The sequence below is a fragment of the Akanthomyces muscarius genome, chromosome 2 (genome assembly GCF_028009165.1).
Source record: "Akanthomyces muscarius strain Ve6 chromosome 2, whole genome shotgun sequence".
Taxonomy (NCBI): Eukaryota; Fungi; Ascomycota; class Sordariomycetes; order Hypocreales; family Cordycipitaceae; genus Akanthomyces; species Akanthomyces muscarius.
Window position 1 is genome coordinate 4,980,834 of NC_079242.1, and position 14,456 is coordinate 4,995,289.

General features: G+C 54.4%; 6 protein-coding genes across 6 annotated transcripts; 2 read left to right on the forward strand and 4 right to left on the reverse strand.

The window, feature by feature from the left end:
- Positions 1 to 97: 97 nt before the first annotated feature.
- On the forward strand, positions 98 to 1,699 carry LMH87_004789 (uncharacterized protein; the record flags this gene model as incomplete). The annotated part of the gene is made up of 4 exons (XM_056196062.1): positions 98 to 185; positions 252 to 956; positions 1,017 to 1,185; positions 1,243 to 1,699. 4 exons carry the CDS (start codon positions 98 to 100, stop codon positions 1,697 to 1,699), a joined length of 1,419 nt encoding a protein of 472 aa, XP_056049628.1.
- A 667-nt stretch (positions 1,700 to 2,366) lies between these two features.
- Positions 2,367 to 3,187, reverse strand: LMH87_004790 (uncharacterized protein; the record flags this gene model as incomplete). The annotated part of the gene is made up of 2 exons (XM_056196063.1): positions 2,367 to 2,836; positions 2,929 to 3,187. The coding sequence occupies 2 exons, from the start codon at positions 3,185 to 3,187 to the stop codon at positions 2,367 to 2,369; spliced, it is 729 nt and encodes a 242-aa protein (XP_056049629.1).
- A 1,337-nt stretch (positions 3,188 to 4,524) lies between these two features.
- Positions 4,525 to 5,532, forward strand: LMH87_004791 (uncharacterized protein; the record flags this gene model as incomplete). The annotated part of the gene is made up of 2 exons (XM_056196064.1): positions 4,525 to 5,023; positions 5,084 to 5,532. The coding sequence occupies 2 exons, from the start codon at positions 4,525 to 4,527 to the stop codon at positions 5,530 to 5,532; spliced, it is 948 nt and encodes a 315-aa protein (XP_056049630.1).
- Positions 5,533 to 5,766: 234 nt separating this feature from the next.
- LMH87_004792 (uncharacterized protein) lies at positions 5,767 to 9,191 on the reverse strand (the record flags this gene model as incomplete). Its single annotated transcript, XM_056196065.1, has 3 exons — positions 5,767 to 6,648; positions 8,538 to 8,638; positions 8,690 to 9,191. The coding sequence occupies 3 exons, from the start codon at positions 9,189 to 9,191 to the stop codon at positions 5,767 to 5,769; spliced, it is 1,485 nt and encodes a 494-aa protein (XP_056049631.1).
- A 791-nt stretch (positions 9,192 to 9,982) lies between these two features.
- On the reverse strand, positions 9,983 to 10,364 carry LMH87_004793 (uncharacterized protein; the record flags this gene model as incomplete). Its single annotated transcript, XM_056196066.1, has 2 exons — positions 9,983 to 10,041; positions 10,112 to 10,364. 2 exons carry the CDS (start codon positions 10,362 to 10,364, stop codon positions 9,983 to 9,985), a joined length of 312 nt encoding a protein of 103 aa, XP_056049632.1.
- A 2,107-nt stretch (positions 10,365 to 12,471) lies between these two features.
- On the reverse strand, positions 12,472 to 14,406 carry LMH87_004794 (uncharacterized protein; the record flags this gene model as incomplete). The annotated part of the gene is made up of 3 exons (XM_056196067.1): positions 12,472 to 13,268; positions 13,329 to 14,057; positions 14,124 to 14,406. 3 exons carry the CDS (start codon positions 14,404 to 14,406, stop codon positions 12,472 to 12,474), a joined length of 1,809 nt encoding a protein of 602 aa, XP_056049633.1.
- Between the last annotated feature and the right edge of the window lie 50 nt (positions 14,407 to 14,456).

The window sequence follows — 14,456 nt, forward strand, 5'->3', positions numbered from 1 at the left end:
CTCTCGACGAATCCGCAAAGCGCGCAGAGGGCGGCCAGCGCCCAGCCGAGCACCCATGCATCTGTGATAAAACACTTCCCTTTTGCATATTTTATCCATGACGACGCTTGTGGCTATTCGACCATCGCCGCTTAACATTAGCATGAGCAACCAACCCGACCGCCGGACGGGCAAGCGTCTAGCGGGTGAGCATTACAGCGATGGTCTCGGAGTTCGCGCGACGGCGACGGTGCTAACCAATGGGCGTGCAGCCGCGGATGATTTTGAAAATGACGACGACTTTGTATTTACGCGCAAACCCAAGAAGCCGAGGACAGAAGAGGTGGCGGCCGCGGGCGCGCCTGTGAGGAGATCACCACGAAACAAACCTGCTGCCGCGGACACAGCCACAGAAACAGTACCATCAGCACAACAGAGGAGGACCGGCGCTGCGACGTCGCCGTCGCGCGATGCGGACTGTAGGAGGAGAGAAGCGAGCGCCGGGCGCGTCGCCGACCAAGACCGCAAGACGCAGAAGACAAGTCGACGCGGCGACAACGGCGATGCAGGCCGAACTGGAAGCAGCTTCCAGTCGCCGCCGCGCGGCACGACGACGATTGCACTGCCGACGAGCGACACGCCGGTCATGGCGCGCAACAAGGAGATGCGCAAAAAGGCCGCCGAGGGTGGGAGCGCGTCGGGCAGCCGGTCCTCATCGAACGGGAGCAGCAACGGCAACAACAACCACCGACGAAGCTCTCTGGGGACGCGCGGCCGCCGGGCGAGCTCGCTGATGGAGAGCGGGCAGACGGCGATTCCGCACCGGGATTTGGACGCTCAGGATTTCTACAAGCACATTGCCTCGGACGGCCTGCTGGAGCCGCTGCGCATGAAGACGCTGCTGACGTGGTGCGGCGAGAGGGCGCTGCCGGAGAAGCCAAAGCAGGGCGTGCCGAGTACGGACCCGTCGCTAGGAGGTATGTCACTAATGATGGAAGGCAGAGAGAGGGAACGGGAGGCTAATTGTGTTGAAACAGCGCGCGCGATTTTGGACGACTTATTAAAGGAGTTTTCGACGAGACCCGAATTTTCCAACTGGCTGGCGCGAGACGAGAGCGTCGCGCCGGCGGCGAGGATATTAAAACCGAATCCTCGAAATATAGAGCTCGATAAAAAGAGCGCTTCCCTGGAAGCACGAATACAGAGGTAGCTATATCCCCAGGATCCGTCCAGACCTGGATGGAAGGCTAACAGGAGAACCAGACTACAAGAAGAAAAGAATGCGTGGCTGTCGATACAAAAACCACCGCCCGACCAACCGCAGCTCTTCCCCGACGACACCATGACGCAGGAAACACCCGACATTCAACTCCCCGCCTTGGATCTTCTCGACGCCGACGAGGGCCGCACGCGCAAGTACCTCGCCGCCGAGCTCGAGCCGCTGCCGCAGGTGCGCGCGCGCACCCAGGCGCGCCTGCAGGCCGTGCAGAAGACGCTCGAGTTTGAGGTGGACCACCTGGCGGATAATGTGCACAAGCTGGAGCAGCGCGTGCGCGTCGCCGGGCGGCAGGCGGACGCGGTGCTGCGAGGCGCGGCGGAGAGGCTCCGGCGCAGGGAGGACAGGGAGAAGCGCAGCGCGGGGACGAGGGAGATGCCGATGATGGAGATTCTGAGGAGCCTAGGCAGCTTGCTGCCGGAAGGCGGCGGTCCTGGCTTATGATTCTCGCTCTGCGCTGGAAGCGTTGAGAAGGGAAGGAGAAGCGATCTACCGTGATGCATCGGGTTCTTTTTGTTGGACTTGTTTTTGGTGTTGTTCTTTTTATATACCCCTCTGGGAAAACACAACGGGCATGGGATTCAGCGTTTGTATCTTTTATTTTATTTTATGATGAAGGGAGCATTTTATAGGCTTTGGTGTTCTTGAGCATGGGAGAAGGGGGGGAAACATACACCAGGAAGAGGGAAAATCCCCTGGTGCCATTACTTTTTGGCGTTTCTTTTGAACAGAGTTGGTGGAAGGGGGACAGGAACATAGATATGGATACGTTGAAATGAAAGAGCTGCAGCTTTGATGGCTGTGTCATCGCAAAACATGCATTTTTACTAGAACTTGAGCTGCCGTGACGGAGTGTGATCAAGGTCTGATGGCGCTTGACAAAATTCAAGTGAAATTGTGATGCATCTAATTAATGTTTTATACACGAATCCATCCATCAACCCGTTTTCCATTCATGCTGAGAAGGACAAAATCGCTTGACAAAGTTCAAGTAGTCTGACACATCTAATTCATTTTTATACAAGGCTCCTCATCTTTATCAATCGTTTTTCTCTTTTTGACGATGGAGCCCACACACTCCATGAAAGGAGCGCTATACACCTCTTCTCGATCAGTTAAAGTCCGACTCCTTCAGGGCCGGCATAAACGCCATGCCCTGCCCGTCGCCGCCGTCGACGCTCTTGTCGCGCACGTGCGCCCTCAGCAGGGCCAGCACGTCGCTGTCCCGCCAGCGCTGCGGGACGGGCCGGTACGCGGGCTTGAAGGTGCCAATCGTCTGCGCCCACTCGCCCTTGGCCGGGTGGCGCTTCATGACGACGCCCTCGTCGCTGTCCTGGCGGCCGGCCTCGGCCTTTTCGGCGTCGGTGGCGGCGCCGGCGGACGCGGGCGACGTCGCGACCGAGGGGTTGGTCGAGGACGACGGCTCGTGCTGCGTGGCCCAGTAGTAAATGTCCCAGTCGTTCTCGTCGAGGAAGAGGTCGTACTCGGTCAGCTGGGCGGTCGTCATGGTGGGCAGGTGCGCGGCGGCAAAGGTGGAGAGGACGAGGTCCGACTCGAGGATGCCGCGCTTGCGGGATTGGTCTGTGGGAGCAGAAAGGGAGAAGGTTAGTAAAACATGTGCGTGTGTGGTCTGATTGGTCTGAGAAGGAAGCATGCTATTGGACAGCACGTACAGAGCAGACGTGCCCGCTTGGTAGAGTCCGTCTCGCCGACGCGGCGCAGCGGCTCGACGCGAAACTTGGCGCCGTGCAGCTCGCCGACGGCGAGCTCACCAGTGGGCTCGTCGTCGGGACGCATGCGCGGCATCTTGACGCTGCCGTAGGCGTCGGACGGCGTGGCCATACAGCGCGGCGCATAGGCGCTGAAGGGCCGGCGCATGGGCGAGCGGAGCGCGCGCCGGGCAGCCGGGCGGAGGATGGACGACGGATTCATGCTGGACGAGTTGATCTTGACTGGGGGAATGTGGCGATGAAAAAGGTCGGAGGAGGAGGAGGATCGATGAAGACTGGGCAATGCAATGGAGACTGGCAGAGCCGAGGACCGATTGGTGGCGGCCCCGCTTTCGTCCCGTGGTCCTGTGCTTGGTGCTTTCACGGTAAAGACGTCGTGTAAATGGCAAGAGGCGGACAGTGAAAAAGCAGTCCAATTATAGTTTTGTTAGAGCACGGCAATGTTGAGCTGGTTATGCGATTATTTGTCCAGTGGGTGAAATGCCCAGGTGTGGCTGGTAGATCTGGTGAGCCAGTTACGCGCATGTACCGATGCACCTTTGCAGCGTTCACTCTCCTTGCTCGGTGAAGGAGTACGGTCGAAAGCCACATCTCGTCACGGAAACCGGCTTCGCTTTGCCATCGATCGCCTGAAGCTCAACCAAGCCGTGGTCGAGTTGCGCAACTACGAAGCGGCAGAGCATTGGGTGTATCGTCTGCCCAGGAACGGCAGACCACCACCAGCAAGCAAGGTCGGCCAACCGCGGCCCCGGCGCGGAAGCGTCACAAACTTTCGGGATCATCGGGGAACGAAGAGAAAGAATGTCCGAGATGTAGTATCACAGGCATAAGGGGAGCAATGTTTTTGCGCCTAAGCTGACTGGCTGTAAATGCGTTCTTTGCTGCGTGGCTGCCGTCAGCACACATGATTGCAGCATGCAGCCGCCGTCATGAGAGGTGATTGTCTCCAACCAGAATCTATCCCTTCTTCTTTTCGGGCTTTTTCCCCCTCTTACTTTTCCTTCACACGCACACTGGGGTAAACCGTGGCTGTCATCCCCCACCAAGCACGGCATCTCGGATCCGAAGCTGACAGCCACGATTTACCCCAGTGACGCTACCTGCCTAATTGAGCAAGCAGAAGCCAGTGACATGTCGTGCTATATCGCGCGCGAGATTCGCAGGGCCGCGATCGTCGCCCGGTTGCCTCATGTAACGTTTGGACTCGAACTGGGTACCGCAAATTTTTTGATTAGGAAGTTGCTCATGCTCATGTAACGGTATGGTGTCCTTGGGAGGATACGCGGCTTTCCCCCACGACAGGATCCCGTCAATGGGAGTGTAAGCGATACGTGTGGTTGATCATATTCAGTTGCAAGGTAAAGCTTTTGCTGTCTTGCGGATGACCAGGGAGAACAATCCTTGCCTTTGCGTTTCGATTGGGAGTCTCCCGGTAGTATATATTGGGATCTCTTCTGCACACATCTTCCTTCGTTCTGCCTATACTTCTGCTTACCACATTCGAGCTCCTCCCGATACTCACAATATTATACTCTCACAATGTTCTTGCAGACTATTCTGGCAGCCACGGCCTTTGGTGCCCTTGCCTCCGCCGCTCCGACCCAGTCGCGCAGCACTGGCGGGAAGCTAGCCGTCTATTGGGGCGCAGAAGACCCGTCCACCACCCTGGACGACGTCTGCGGCGACAGCTCCTACGACATTGTAAACCTGGCCTTTTTGAGCTACTTCTTCAAGGACGGTGGCTATCCAGAACTCAGCATCAGCACACTCGGCGGCCCCTCGGACGCGCAGCAGGCCGCCGGCGCCACATCGCTCCAGGACGGCTCGGAGCTCGTGCCGGCCATCCAAAAGTGCCAGAAGAACGGCAAGCGCGTCATCCTGAGCATGGGAGGCGCCCAGGGATACGCGGACGTGACCCTGCAGAGCGATGCCCAGGGCCAGCAGATTGCGCAGACAATCTGGGATCTGTTCCTTGGCGGCACCAACAACGCCTCGCTTCGGCCGTTTGGGGATGTGAAGCTCGACGGCGTGGACTTGGGTAAGATGGCTCCACTTGCTAAACATGGCAATTTGTACAGGTATCTGACCGATATTCTAGACAACGAATCCGGCAACCCCACTGGCTATGTAGCCATGACCAAGCAGTTCCGCAGCCTCATGAACTCGGACTCGAGCAAGCAGTACGTCCTGACGGCGGCTCCTCAGTGCCCGTTCCCGGACGCCTCGGAGCCCCTTGACGTTGTGCAGCTGCTCGACTACGTCTGGGTGCAGTTCTACAACAACGGCGACTGCAACATTGCCCAGTCTGGCTTCAACGACGCCGTGCGCACCTGGAGCCAAGGGATCGGGAATGCGACGCTCTTTATCGGTGCTTTGGCCAGTGGCGCAGACGGCGATCAGGGATATGTTGATGCGAGTACCTTCACCTCAGCCCTCCAGGGCGTGGAGGCGATGAACCTGCCCAACTACGGTGGTGCGATGCTTTGGGAGGCTCAGCTGGCTGTCAACAACGGCAACTACCAGCAGCAGATTCGGGGCTCGCTTTGAAGTGGACCGCCACAATTGATGGGAACTTCTTTGTACATATTGAAAGTTTTTCGCAATGTAGCCTCTGAGTATGGCATGCGTTCTACCACACTATTTAAATCGTATTACTGCAAAAAGCGTCCCACGCGAATCGGTGTCTACAAGTATTCGGGGTAAGGAAAACCTGACTGCCTGGAAGTTTATGAAGCTGAAGTTGCCAATTAAAAGACTGACCTCGGCGTCCGAGTGTGCTGGCTACAATACGTATCGAAAGCTTGCTTGATCTTCCTGGTCTTCTGTTTCGCCCTTGAGCCCACGCTCACACTTGCGATTATGCCAAGCTAGGGCCAGTGTCACCGCCAGCAGAGTCACAATGGAAAGAGCCGCGATACTGACACCCGTAGCAAAGCCGGTCGGATACTTGGGTCTCTCGAGCGTGATGAAGACGTTGCTGGCGACAAAGTTGGCGCAGTTTCCGATGCCAAGCTGCACGGCGCTCGCGATGGCTTGCTGCGGACGACCTCTCAGGTTGCTGTTGAGCCAGCCAATTAGGATGGGAAACTGAATGAAAGAGCCAGATGCGATGATGTAGAGCGCAAAATACCGAACAGCTGCCGGCTGCACCTGTGCATACTGGAGACACCAACCCACGAGGGCGCAAATGGCGCCGGCCAGCACGAACGGCCACCGGCGAGACAGCTTCCCGGCGGCGTACGACGTGGAAAGTGTGACGACGATTCCGACCATCCAAATGGGGATGCTCATGACCTGTGCTTTGGAAGCGGTCCATCCAAGCTCCTTGAGGATGGTGGGCGTAAATGACGAGATGGAAGCAGCGCCCATGTCTGCGCAAAAGTAAAGAAGCGTAAAAGACCAAATCTTCCAGTCAAAAAGCACATGGCTCCAGTCGATGCCTTTGAGGTCAATCTTTTCGGCGCCGCGATCGCGACGTAGGCGCGTGAGCAGAAGCTCCTTTTCTGCCGGGCTCAAGAACGTCGCATCCTGAGGAAAGGCGGGAATGATGAACCATGCCCCGAGGCCGAAAGCAAAGGTGAAGAGACCTTCCAGGATGAAAACCCAGCGCCACGCTTCATAGCGCTGCATTCCATCCATGTGCTCGATGGCGTACGCAAGAAACTACGCATTGTTAGTGCTACTGGTGCTGCACCCGCGGCGACGAGGACTTAACGTCGGCCACCCACTTCTTGGCCCTACCCACATCTCGGCGCGACACGCGTCTTCAACACCACTTTCTAGATGCCGCACAACGAATCCAAAAAACATTATAATAACATAATAAATACACCATTAGATACAAAATTAACTAAATAATCACTCTATAGCTTCAATTCTTGGAATATCGCGCGTGACCCCTGTCAGTTGCATCTCAAGCTGGCTACGTGTGTTTTCAACGTCTATGATTTCAACAAAGACGGAATTAGGGTTAGAATTAACTTTCTTCCGTTGTTTTTGCAGTGATAGCTTCCTTGCTGCATGGAGTTTTGTATTCTCTTGTTTTGAGAAGAGTATTTGGGCTTGTTGGGTATGAAATTGCTTTGTGATCTTGCGTTGCATCAGCTGCGAGGTACGCCGGCTGGTTAAAGGATGCGTACTATCGGAAAGAAGGCGTCGGAGTTGATGTGTATTAGTAGGTGTTTTGACCTCTGGCAGGGCTTCTGCGAGTACTAATTTCGGCTCCAAAGGAGGTGTTTTTGGTGTTGTTGGGAGCGGATCAACAAGCAACTTGCTTATTAGTGGCTTCGCCATATCAACTGGCCACAAGCCAGCCCTTCGCCACCCAGCACGAATATTTTGATTTGATAGACCGGCTGCTCTGGCGATAGCGTAACTTTCGAGAAAAATTCTTTTTCTAACAGGCGAGGAATCGTCGTCGTTAGGCCGGTTACCAATCTCCTTACAATAACAGGCTTTGATCGAGCTAAACACCGCCACATCAAGAGGTTGAAGAACGTGAGAGCTATGAGCTGGCAGGAATAGAAGGTATATGTTATGGCGATAACATTCGTATAAAAATTCCATTGTACAATGGCTTCCGTGGCCATCAATAACAAGGAGGCGGCGCTGGCCTGGAGGCGGTCTTGTTTCTGGAATAAAGATAGCCTGCAACCAATAGAGAGCGATTTTATCATTAGTCCAGCCCCGGGCTGTTGCCTCGAACTTCCAGCCTTTGAAAGGGCCTAATTCCTCAGGAAACCACTGCTCTTGAACGCTCTTGCCATTAAACAGTACTAGCGGAGTAAGGCTCTTGCCCAGCGCTGAGATACACTCGAAGATTGTGCTCCAACAGCGTATTCCAGACTGCTTCTTCAGGGCAATTCTCTTCTGTGATGACCCTAGTACTAGGCCGTTCTCTCGGAGACCTATTGCAAGCCCAGTCTCGTCCATGTTGTATCGGTTGCTTGGGAGTATCTCGTTGATAGCGCTGATCGTCAGAAGCTTGAAGAAACTCTGTATAATGTAAGTCGAGGCGCCATTAGCCCTTTTAAAATCAAGTCTCTTGCCTCTTAAGGTCTTGATTTCTGGGTTTCTTTTAATAAAGCCCTGTATCTAGTTCTTGCCGACTGGTTCTGTATCGCCGTTGACTCTGGCTAACTCGCCCACCATCTGCCGGATCTGCTCATGGGTCGGCGGGTTGCCCAGAGCGTCCTGAATTAATATCCAGCCTCTTAAATCTGCTTCCTGTATCGATGGAAGCTTTTGCATACCCTCAAAGGCCTCTTTGCGTGATGTTCTGCCCTTTAATCGTTCCTGTATCGTTGACCGCGGTACCTCCCACCGCTGTGCAGCAATATAGAGTTTCATGCCGCCAATCACGTCCTGAATAGCATTTTGAAGAGCCTGTTCGGTATATTTGGGAGGCATTGTTGTATATATAAAATTTGACGTTAAGATAATTATAATTGCGCGAGAAAACACGGTTCTAGTAATGTAGGTTTGGTGTTGAAGTGGGTGGAATGACGGCGCCGAGATGTGGGTAGGGCCAAGAAGTGGGTGGCCGACGTTACACCGCTGAATGCGCTTCCCAGAAGCGCAAAGCAGATAAAGTAGGAAAAGCGAATGTAAAATTCACTGCGCTTGTAATATTGACCAATCAAAAGAGCGGCACCTGAGCCATAGGATTAGTTCTTAATTTTCCCTACTGGCTCGAGGGACGCACCAGGGGGCAAAGCCGCTTCCAGAATGCCCATGATGAATCTGCACGCCAAAAGTCCACCATAGCTCCTCGTGAGTCCCTGGCACATGGAGACCAGTCCGAGGATCAGCATAGCGCTTGCGAGATACTGGTTCGGCTTGATCTTGTTCATGCTCATGAAGAGGTTGCTTGGAATCTCCACGACCACAAACGGCAGGTAAAAGATCCAGAGGCAGGTGTTGAAGCCTGTCGATGGCATGTGCAGCGACTTTTCGAGCCCAAACAGCCGCGCGTTGGCAATGTTGGAGCGGTCCAAGAAGGACACGAGGTACAAGCATCCGAGGATGGGAATCAGGCGGAGGTCGCACTTGATGAGCAATTTTCTCGCCATGCTGGGGTCCTCGTCGCGAGCTGCTCCCAGGTGGATGGGGGCCACATTGCCATCGCTCGTTGCAGCCTCGCTCACGACGCCAGACGGGCGCACCTTTTCCGCGTTGCCTACACTCACCGCTGGATCGTCAAGCATGGTGAGCGAGTTTGCTAGTTTTTGTACTGCCAGAGGCAGAAGAGTGAATGTGAGCGACAGATATGTCCCATGGCTAGAAACCAGTTGTACCCTTGCACGCCCCCACCGCTTTGCGTACGCAGCCTTGTTGTACAGCACCAAAGCGCGTCTTACTAATTTAAATTAAAAAGGTGGGATTGGACTAGAGCAACGCAATTAAGTAAATGCATCTCGGACACATTGTGGGCGTCCGACGCAAAGCGCGCAGAAGTGGCCGATTTAGGGCGAGATCATGGCGGACAAGGCAGAGTCAAATGAAGAATTGCTCGTTGCCGCAGACTGCATAGCTTAATAATTCGAATGGGATCAGAAAGAAAATATGCAAGAAAAGTGCCTACAAAGTCAATGTAGTGCCTTTTCGCCGTGTCCTGTGTCACATGGCCGCATATCAAATTGGCTGGCGGCTGTTTGCCTGCCGTGGGACATCAACTCGAAAATTCCTCATACGCCATATTGCTCTGTTACATCGATAGATGACCAGAAAGAACCGGTTTGCCTAAGCCAATAGTCTTTGGACGATGATTTGAGGATGTCCGCCACCTAGAGAAATTGGCACTGCTTATACGAGACGAAGTGATGCCCGAGGGGCCACAGTTTAACGGCCATTGCACTATCCTCTAAGACTATTGCTGTCTTGCTTTTTTTTACCAGAATACCGAAATAGCCTTGCTCGGTACGACCGCATCGCCATCATCGGCAGCTGTTACCAAGCCCCCGGTATGCTTTCGGCATCAACACCGTCAAGATCAATCTTAGATCTGGTGCTTGTTGTGCTTGTCGCAGAACTTGGTAGCAGCCTTCTTGGCATAATCTATCGATAAATGTCAGCGTCGCATAGCGTACCGTGCAAGAAGATCCCTCCAGGCCGTCATGCAACTTACCCTGCGTGTGCTGGTTGAGCTCACACTTGGTGAGACAATCGGTAGATCCGGCCATGATGGGCTGGAGATTGGCGCAGATGAGGTCGATGGGGCCCTGACCCTCCTTGCAGCCGAGCCCGTTGACGGCCACGGAGACGCAGGGAATCGCGCACTTGCCCTTCTCGGCGAGATGAAGAAGCGTGTCGAGGTCGGCAGCCGAGGCGGCGGCGGCGACGGCGACGGCGATGAAAAGAGTGGCAATGACGACCTTCATGATGTCTGAGGAGGAGAAGAAGACAGATTAAAAAGTGTTTGTGAGAATTGACTTGGGCAACAGATTTGGAAGTGTGAATGCTCAACTTGTGGACGGCGAAGCGAGGAGAAGGATACGTTTTGTAGGTTTTTCTTGTGCCTTCGCGGTGGCTTTGGTAGGGTTGCCCCAGACAGAAACGCCACCCGCATCATAGAAAAAGAAGCTAGACGCGGTTTTGGTTTCGCAAGTGCCTAGACAACACGTGAAAAAGAAAATTAGGTCGGTTCTGTAGTCGTGGTGCGGTGGGTGTCTACGTCCCGAGACGAATCGAGCGGCCATTGGTCGGCCAGGCGAAGCTGATCAACTGCGCTGATTACCATGCTAATACCCCTCGTCCCAGTGTTTCTCTATATCATAAGTCGCTAGAATCTAGCCTAGCTACTGTATTTCCGGAGAATCCAAGTTTTAAAGGACATGTGCGCCGTTGGTCACTCGGCAGGGTGCGCAAAGGAAGGCAGAGCTGGCATGGGAGATTACAGCAAGCCGATGCGCTTCACACATTATTCCGGCAGCCAAGTTCAGGGCAATAAGTTGTGCCCAGTTTCAATAGTTGACGTCTGCTGAATTGCGTAGTGTGTTGGTTTTGTGCGCTGGCCACGCCACCACGACGCGAGCCCAGCTGCTAGTTGTTTGGACCGGACATCTCGCCCCGCCCATCTCATTCACCTTGAGGGTCTAGACAATGTACTCTGGAAAGTATAGCGTGTTTCTTACCCGAGACGAGACACCATAATTTAAGAGTGGCTGTTTGCCGCAGGACGTTCATTGGCTCAGTGGATGCTGCTTACAGCCAGTGACAATTAGGGGTCGAGTCTCAAGGCCGAAGAAAGCTTCCAAATCACTGGCATAACTATTGATATAATGGCGAGCTGAAATAGAAGCTTGTTCAGCTTCTCGAGATGATCATGCCGTTGACATAGGCCTCAACCACCTATCTGGGTACGCCTGCCACACCCAACGGCGCTGAGCTCAACTGCCGTGCGTGTCTCATGCCAAGCGCAAGCCTGAGTAGCTTGCTCATGTCGCAGATCAGCGTGAGGAGCTGGAAGCACAGGTCTACATAAACTCAAGAAGAAACATTTTTTTTTACCGCTGGCTCCTGCTCTGGACAAGTCTGGGGGGCAAGTCTTGTCTTGCAGTGGTACACGCATGCGAGACGGCACTTGTTGATGCGGGAAGAAAGCTCCAGACTGGCAGCTGAGAACTCAGCGAATGCAGCTTTGGGGGGGACTCGTGCGGCAATGTCTCGAGGGAGGTCAAAAAACGGGTGGCTCACGGCAACCTATAGGTAAGTTTCGACGAAAGCCTTACACACCTTATGTGGTAGTAGATGTAAAAGTGTACGTAGTTAGGCGTAAGAGTAGCTACTTTGATTGGATCATATAGTAGTTACTACTAGTTTATAATTTATAATAATATTAGGGCACGCACTTTTAGTGTCTCTTACATCATGCAATCCCTCTTTCTTTATATAAGCTTCGCCAGCTGGCATGCTTCTGTAAATTCGGTGCTAATGTCGCTCTGAGATTTCCAACTTGGTATAGATAGCTCGGTATTAACCCAGTCAGTCGACTGCGACAGAGAGCAAGTCTAACGACAGAGCCCCGGAAGTGAATCGCTGCCTTCCAAATTCATCGCCGAGATCTCAGCCATCTATCCCCCACACACTCGCAGATCTGATTGCAGAACTAGGCGACAAGGCGCATGCCTGGCCTCGAGGCCATGCTCAACTTGGTTACAATTATATAGCGTAACAAGCCACCCACGGTTGTGTAAACCGGACCCGCCGACGCCTGTGTCATGCCACTCACTGCTCAGAGGCTCAACGTCACAGTTCCCTACGTTTCCAGGTACAGTGGTGTAGGTATCTGGTAGGTAAGGCAACCAAGGTAAGGCAGCCCACAGCGCCCTCAGCAGCCCGCCAGGCACCAGGCGCCACTGGAGCCACTAAAAGCAACCACTGGAACCTTGCTAGATCGGCCCCGCGCGGGCACAATCTCTGCCTCTGGGACCATCTTGGTTCCTCAACCGGAAGCTGTGCATTGCTTTAAAACTCTTTATCACTAGACTACACTAAGACAAAGGGTCTGCGCAAGTCTGACTTCTCGTACTCTAGCCTTTCCGAAGCTGAGACTGTATACCCGACACGCTTCATCCTGTTTCCTACATCATCCACAGGCGTAACAAGGAGGATGCGCAGCGTCATCCCGACGTGGCAGGACCCAGCTTCACAGTTTTCCCGCCGCGTGCAGGCCACAGGCACGGCAAAGAGCGGCATGTTGCGCACCACGTGGGCAGACTGTGAAAATCGCCGATCAATACTGTCAAAGCCGGCATACATGCCGCGCTCATCATCCTCGTCGTCGGCCGCGCGCAGGAACATGTGATCGTCCACGCCAACACCAGTTGTCTCGATCAGCTTCAACCGCACCAGCGGAGCCTCGAGCGAAATCTCCGCCGCCAGCACGTCGCCGAGGGGTTTGGCGTCGTCCACCAACGTCACCCGTGTGTCGAGTATGGTAGCCGGAAAGCTGTGGGCGACGCTCGACGTGAAGCCCATGGCAGGGATCCCATCGACCGACGCCCAAGACCACGAGGGTACCCCTCTCTCGCCCGATGGCCTGCACGATAGGGACTGCCAGCACAGCGACTCCAAGAGAGACTGCTTCCAATGTCCTGCTATGTATTCATCCTTGTTCATCCGCTGATACGCCGCCGCAACATTCGCAAGAGCCGCGAGCTTGCCGGAGCCGCTGCCAGACTGGCGCTTCCCGTAGTCCCACAGAATAGCAAACCACCGTGACGACGGTGTGTCTTCTTCTGCTCGTTTCCGGTAGTACTCTGTTCCGTCAGGCAACGCATCGACTGTTGAGTGATAGCAAAGCCGCTCCAGTAGACCATCCTCTGATGCAAAGCGATGCATACATTCAAAGTACATCTGGTCAGAAGCAAAGTGCACTGTCTTTCGCGACAGCACACGGTCTTGAAAGGACCACACTCCAGAAGTTATTGGCTGTCTTGCCATGTCTATATAGTATTCTCGGATGGCGTCTCTGGCGAGTGGTAGCGTACAGACGGACACCTGCTCGGCAGAATTGCCGGGCGCAGCATATGGAACTTGAGCAAGACTTCTCGCCGGTCGGGGGAGCAAGAGACCGTCTGCCGTGGCTTCAGATCCCGTGGCAGATAGCGTGAGGTGTGCGTTTTCGTAAACGGAGCCAAACTGCTCAGAATCCCGAGTCAATTCTGCGGCAGTGCGGGGAAAGCACAGTGAGTCGATCCAGAGATATTGAATTCGCAAGGCACGGGTGACGAATATGGCATCTTGAAACAGTTTTGGCAGAGCTCTGACGTCTACATGCTCGTCCGCAGCCAGGATCTTGTTCTCCCAGCGATCCACGAGGGCGGCGTTAGTGGCGTAACTCAGGGCTAAATAGCGATGACGGGCTTCAGCGTCAAGGTCGACGATTTTCACGTGTCTGCCAGAGTGGGAGCTCTGTACGTCTATCAGGCGGCGGGGCATGGGTCCGTTGTTCTGGCACCACTGGTGATGCTGCTCGCACTCGGCGTCCCACTGGAGCAACAGGTCCAGCTGGTGTGTATCGATGTTCGGTACAACTGGGCGGCCGCGAATACTGGCAGAAAGAGGGTGATCTTGAAATTATTAGCCTACCGTCTAACAAAAGCTATGCTGAGCGTGATAGAAAAGCGCAAGCACACCTTCGGTCACAATAAAGGCAAACGCTGCAACTGGGAGGATCTCTCCGCCCGAGGTGTTGGACATGGGTGCCGACCAAACCCAGAAGCCTTGGCCGCCATCAGGCCGCTGGGACACCCAAGTGTCGAAATCCGGTGGTGAGCACTCCAACCGCTTGCCTTTCGGGGATTCCAGCTCGGCCAGCAGAGCCTCTGCCTGTGAATGAATCAAGACGCACAGCTCGCAGCCGTCTTCTGCGGATTTACGCAGACCCTCCAAGTTGACATGGTGTCTCACACGCGCCATGTTCGCATTTTGAGATGCTACTCCTGTTCGATAGAAACGATGTACATGCT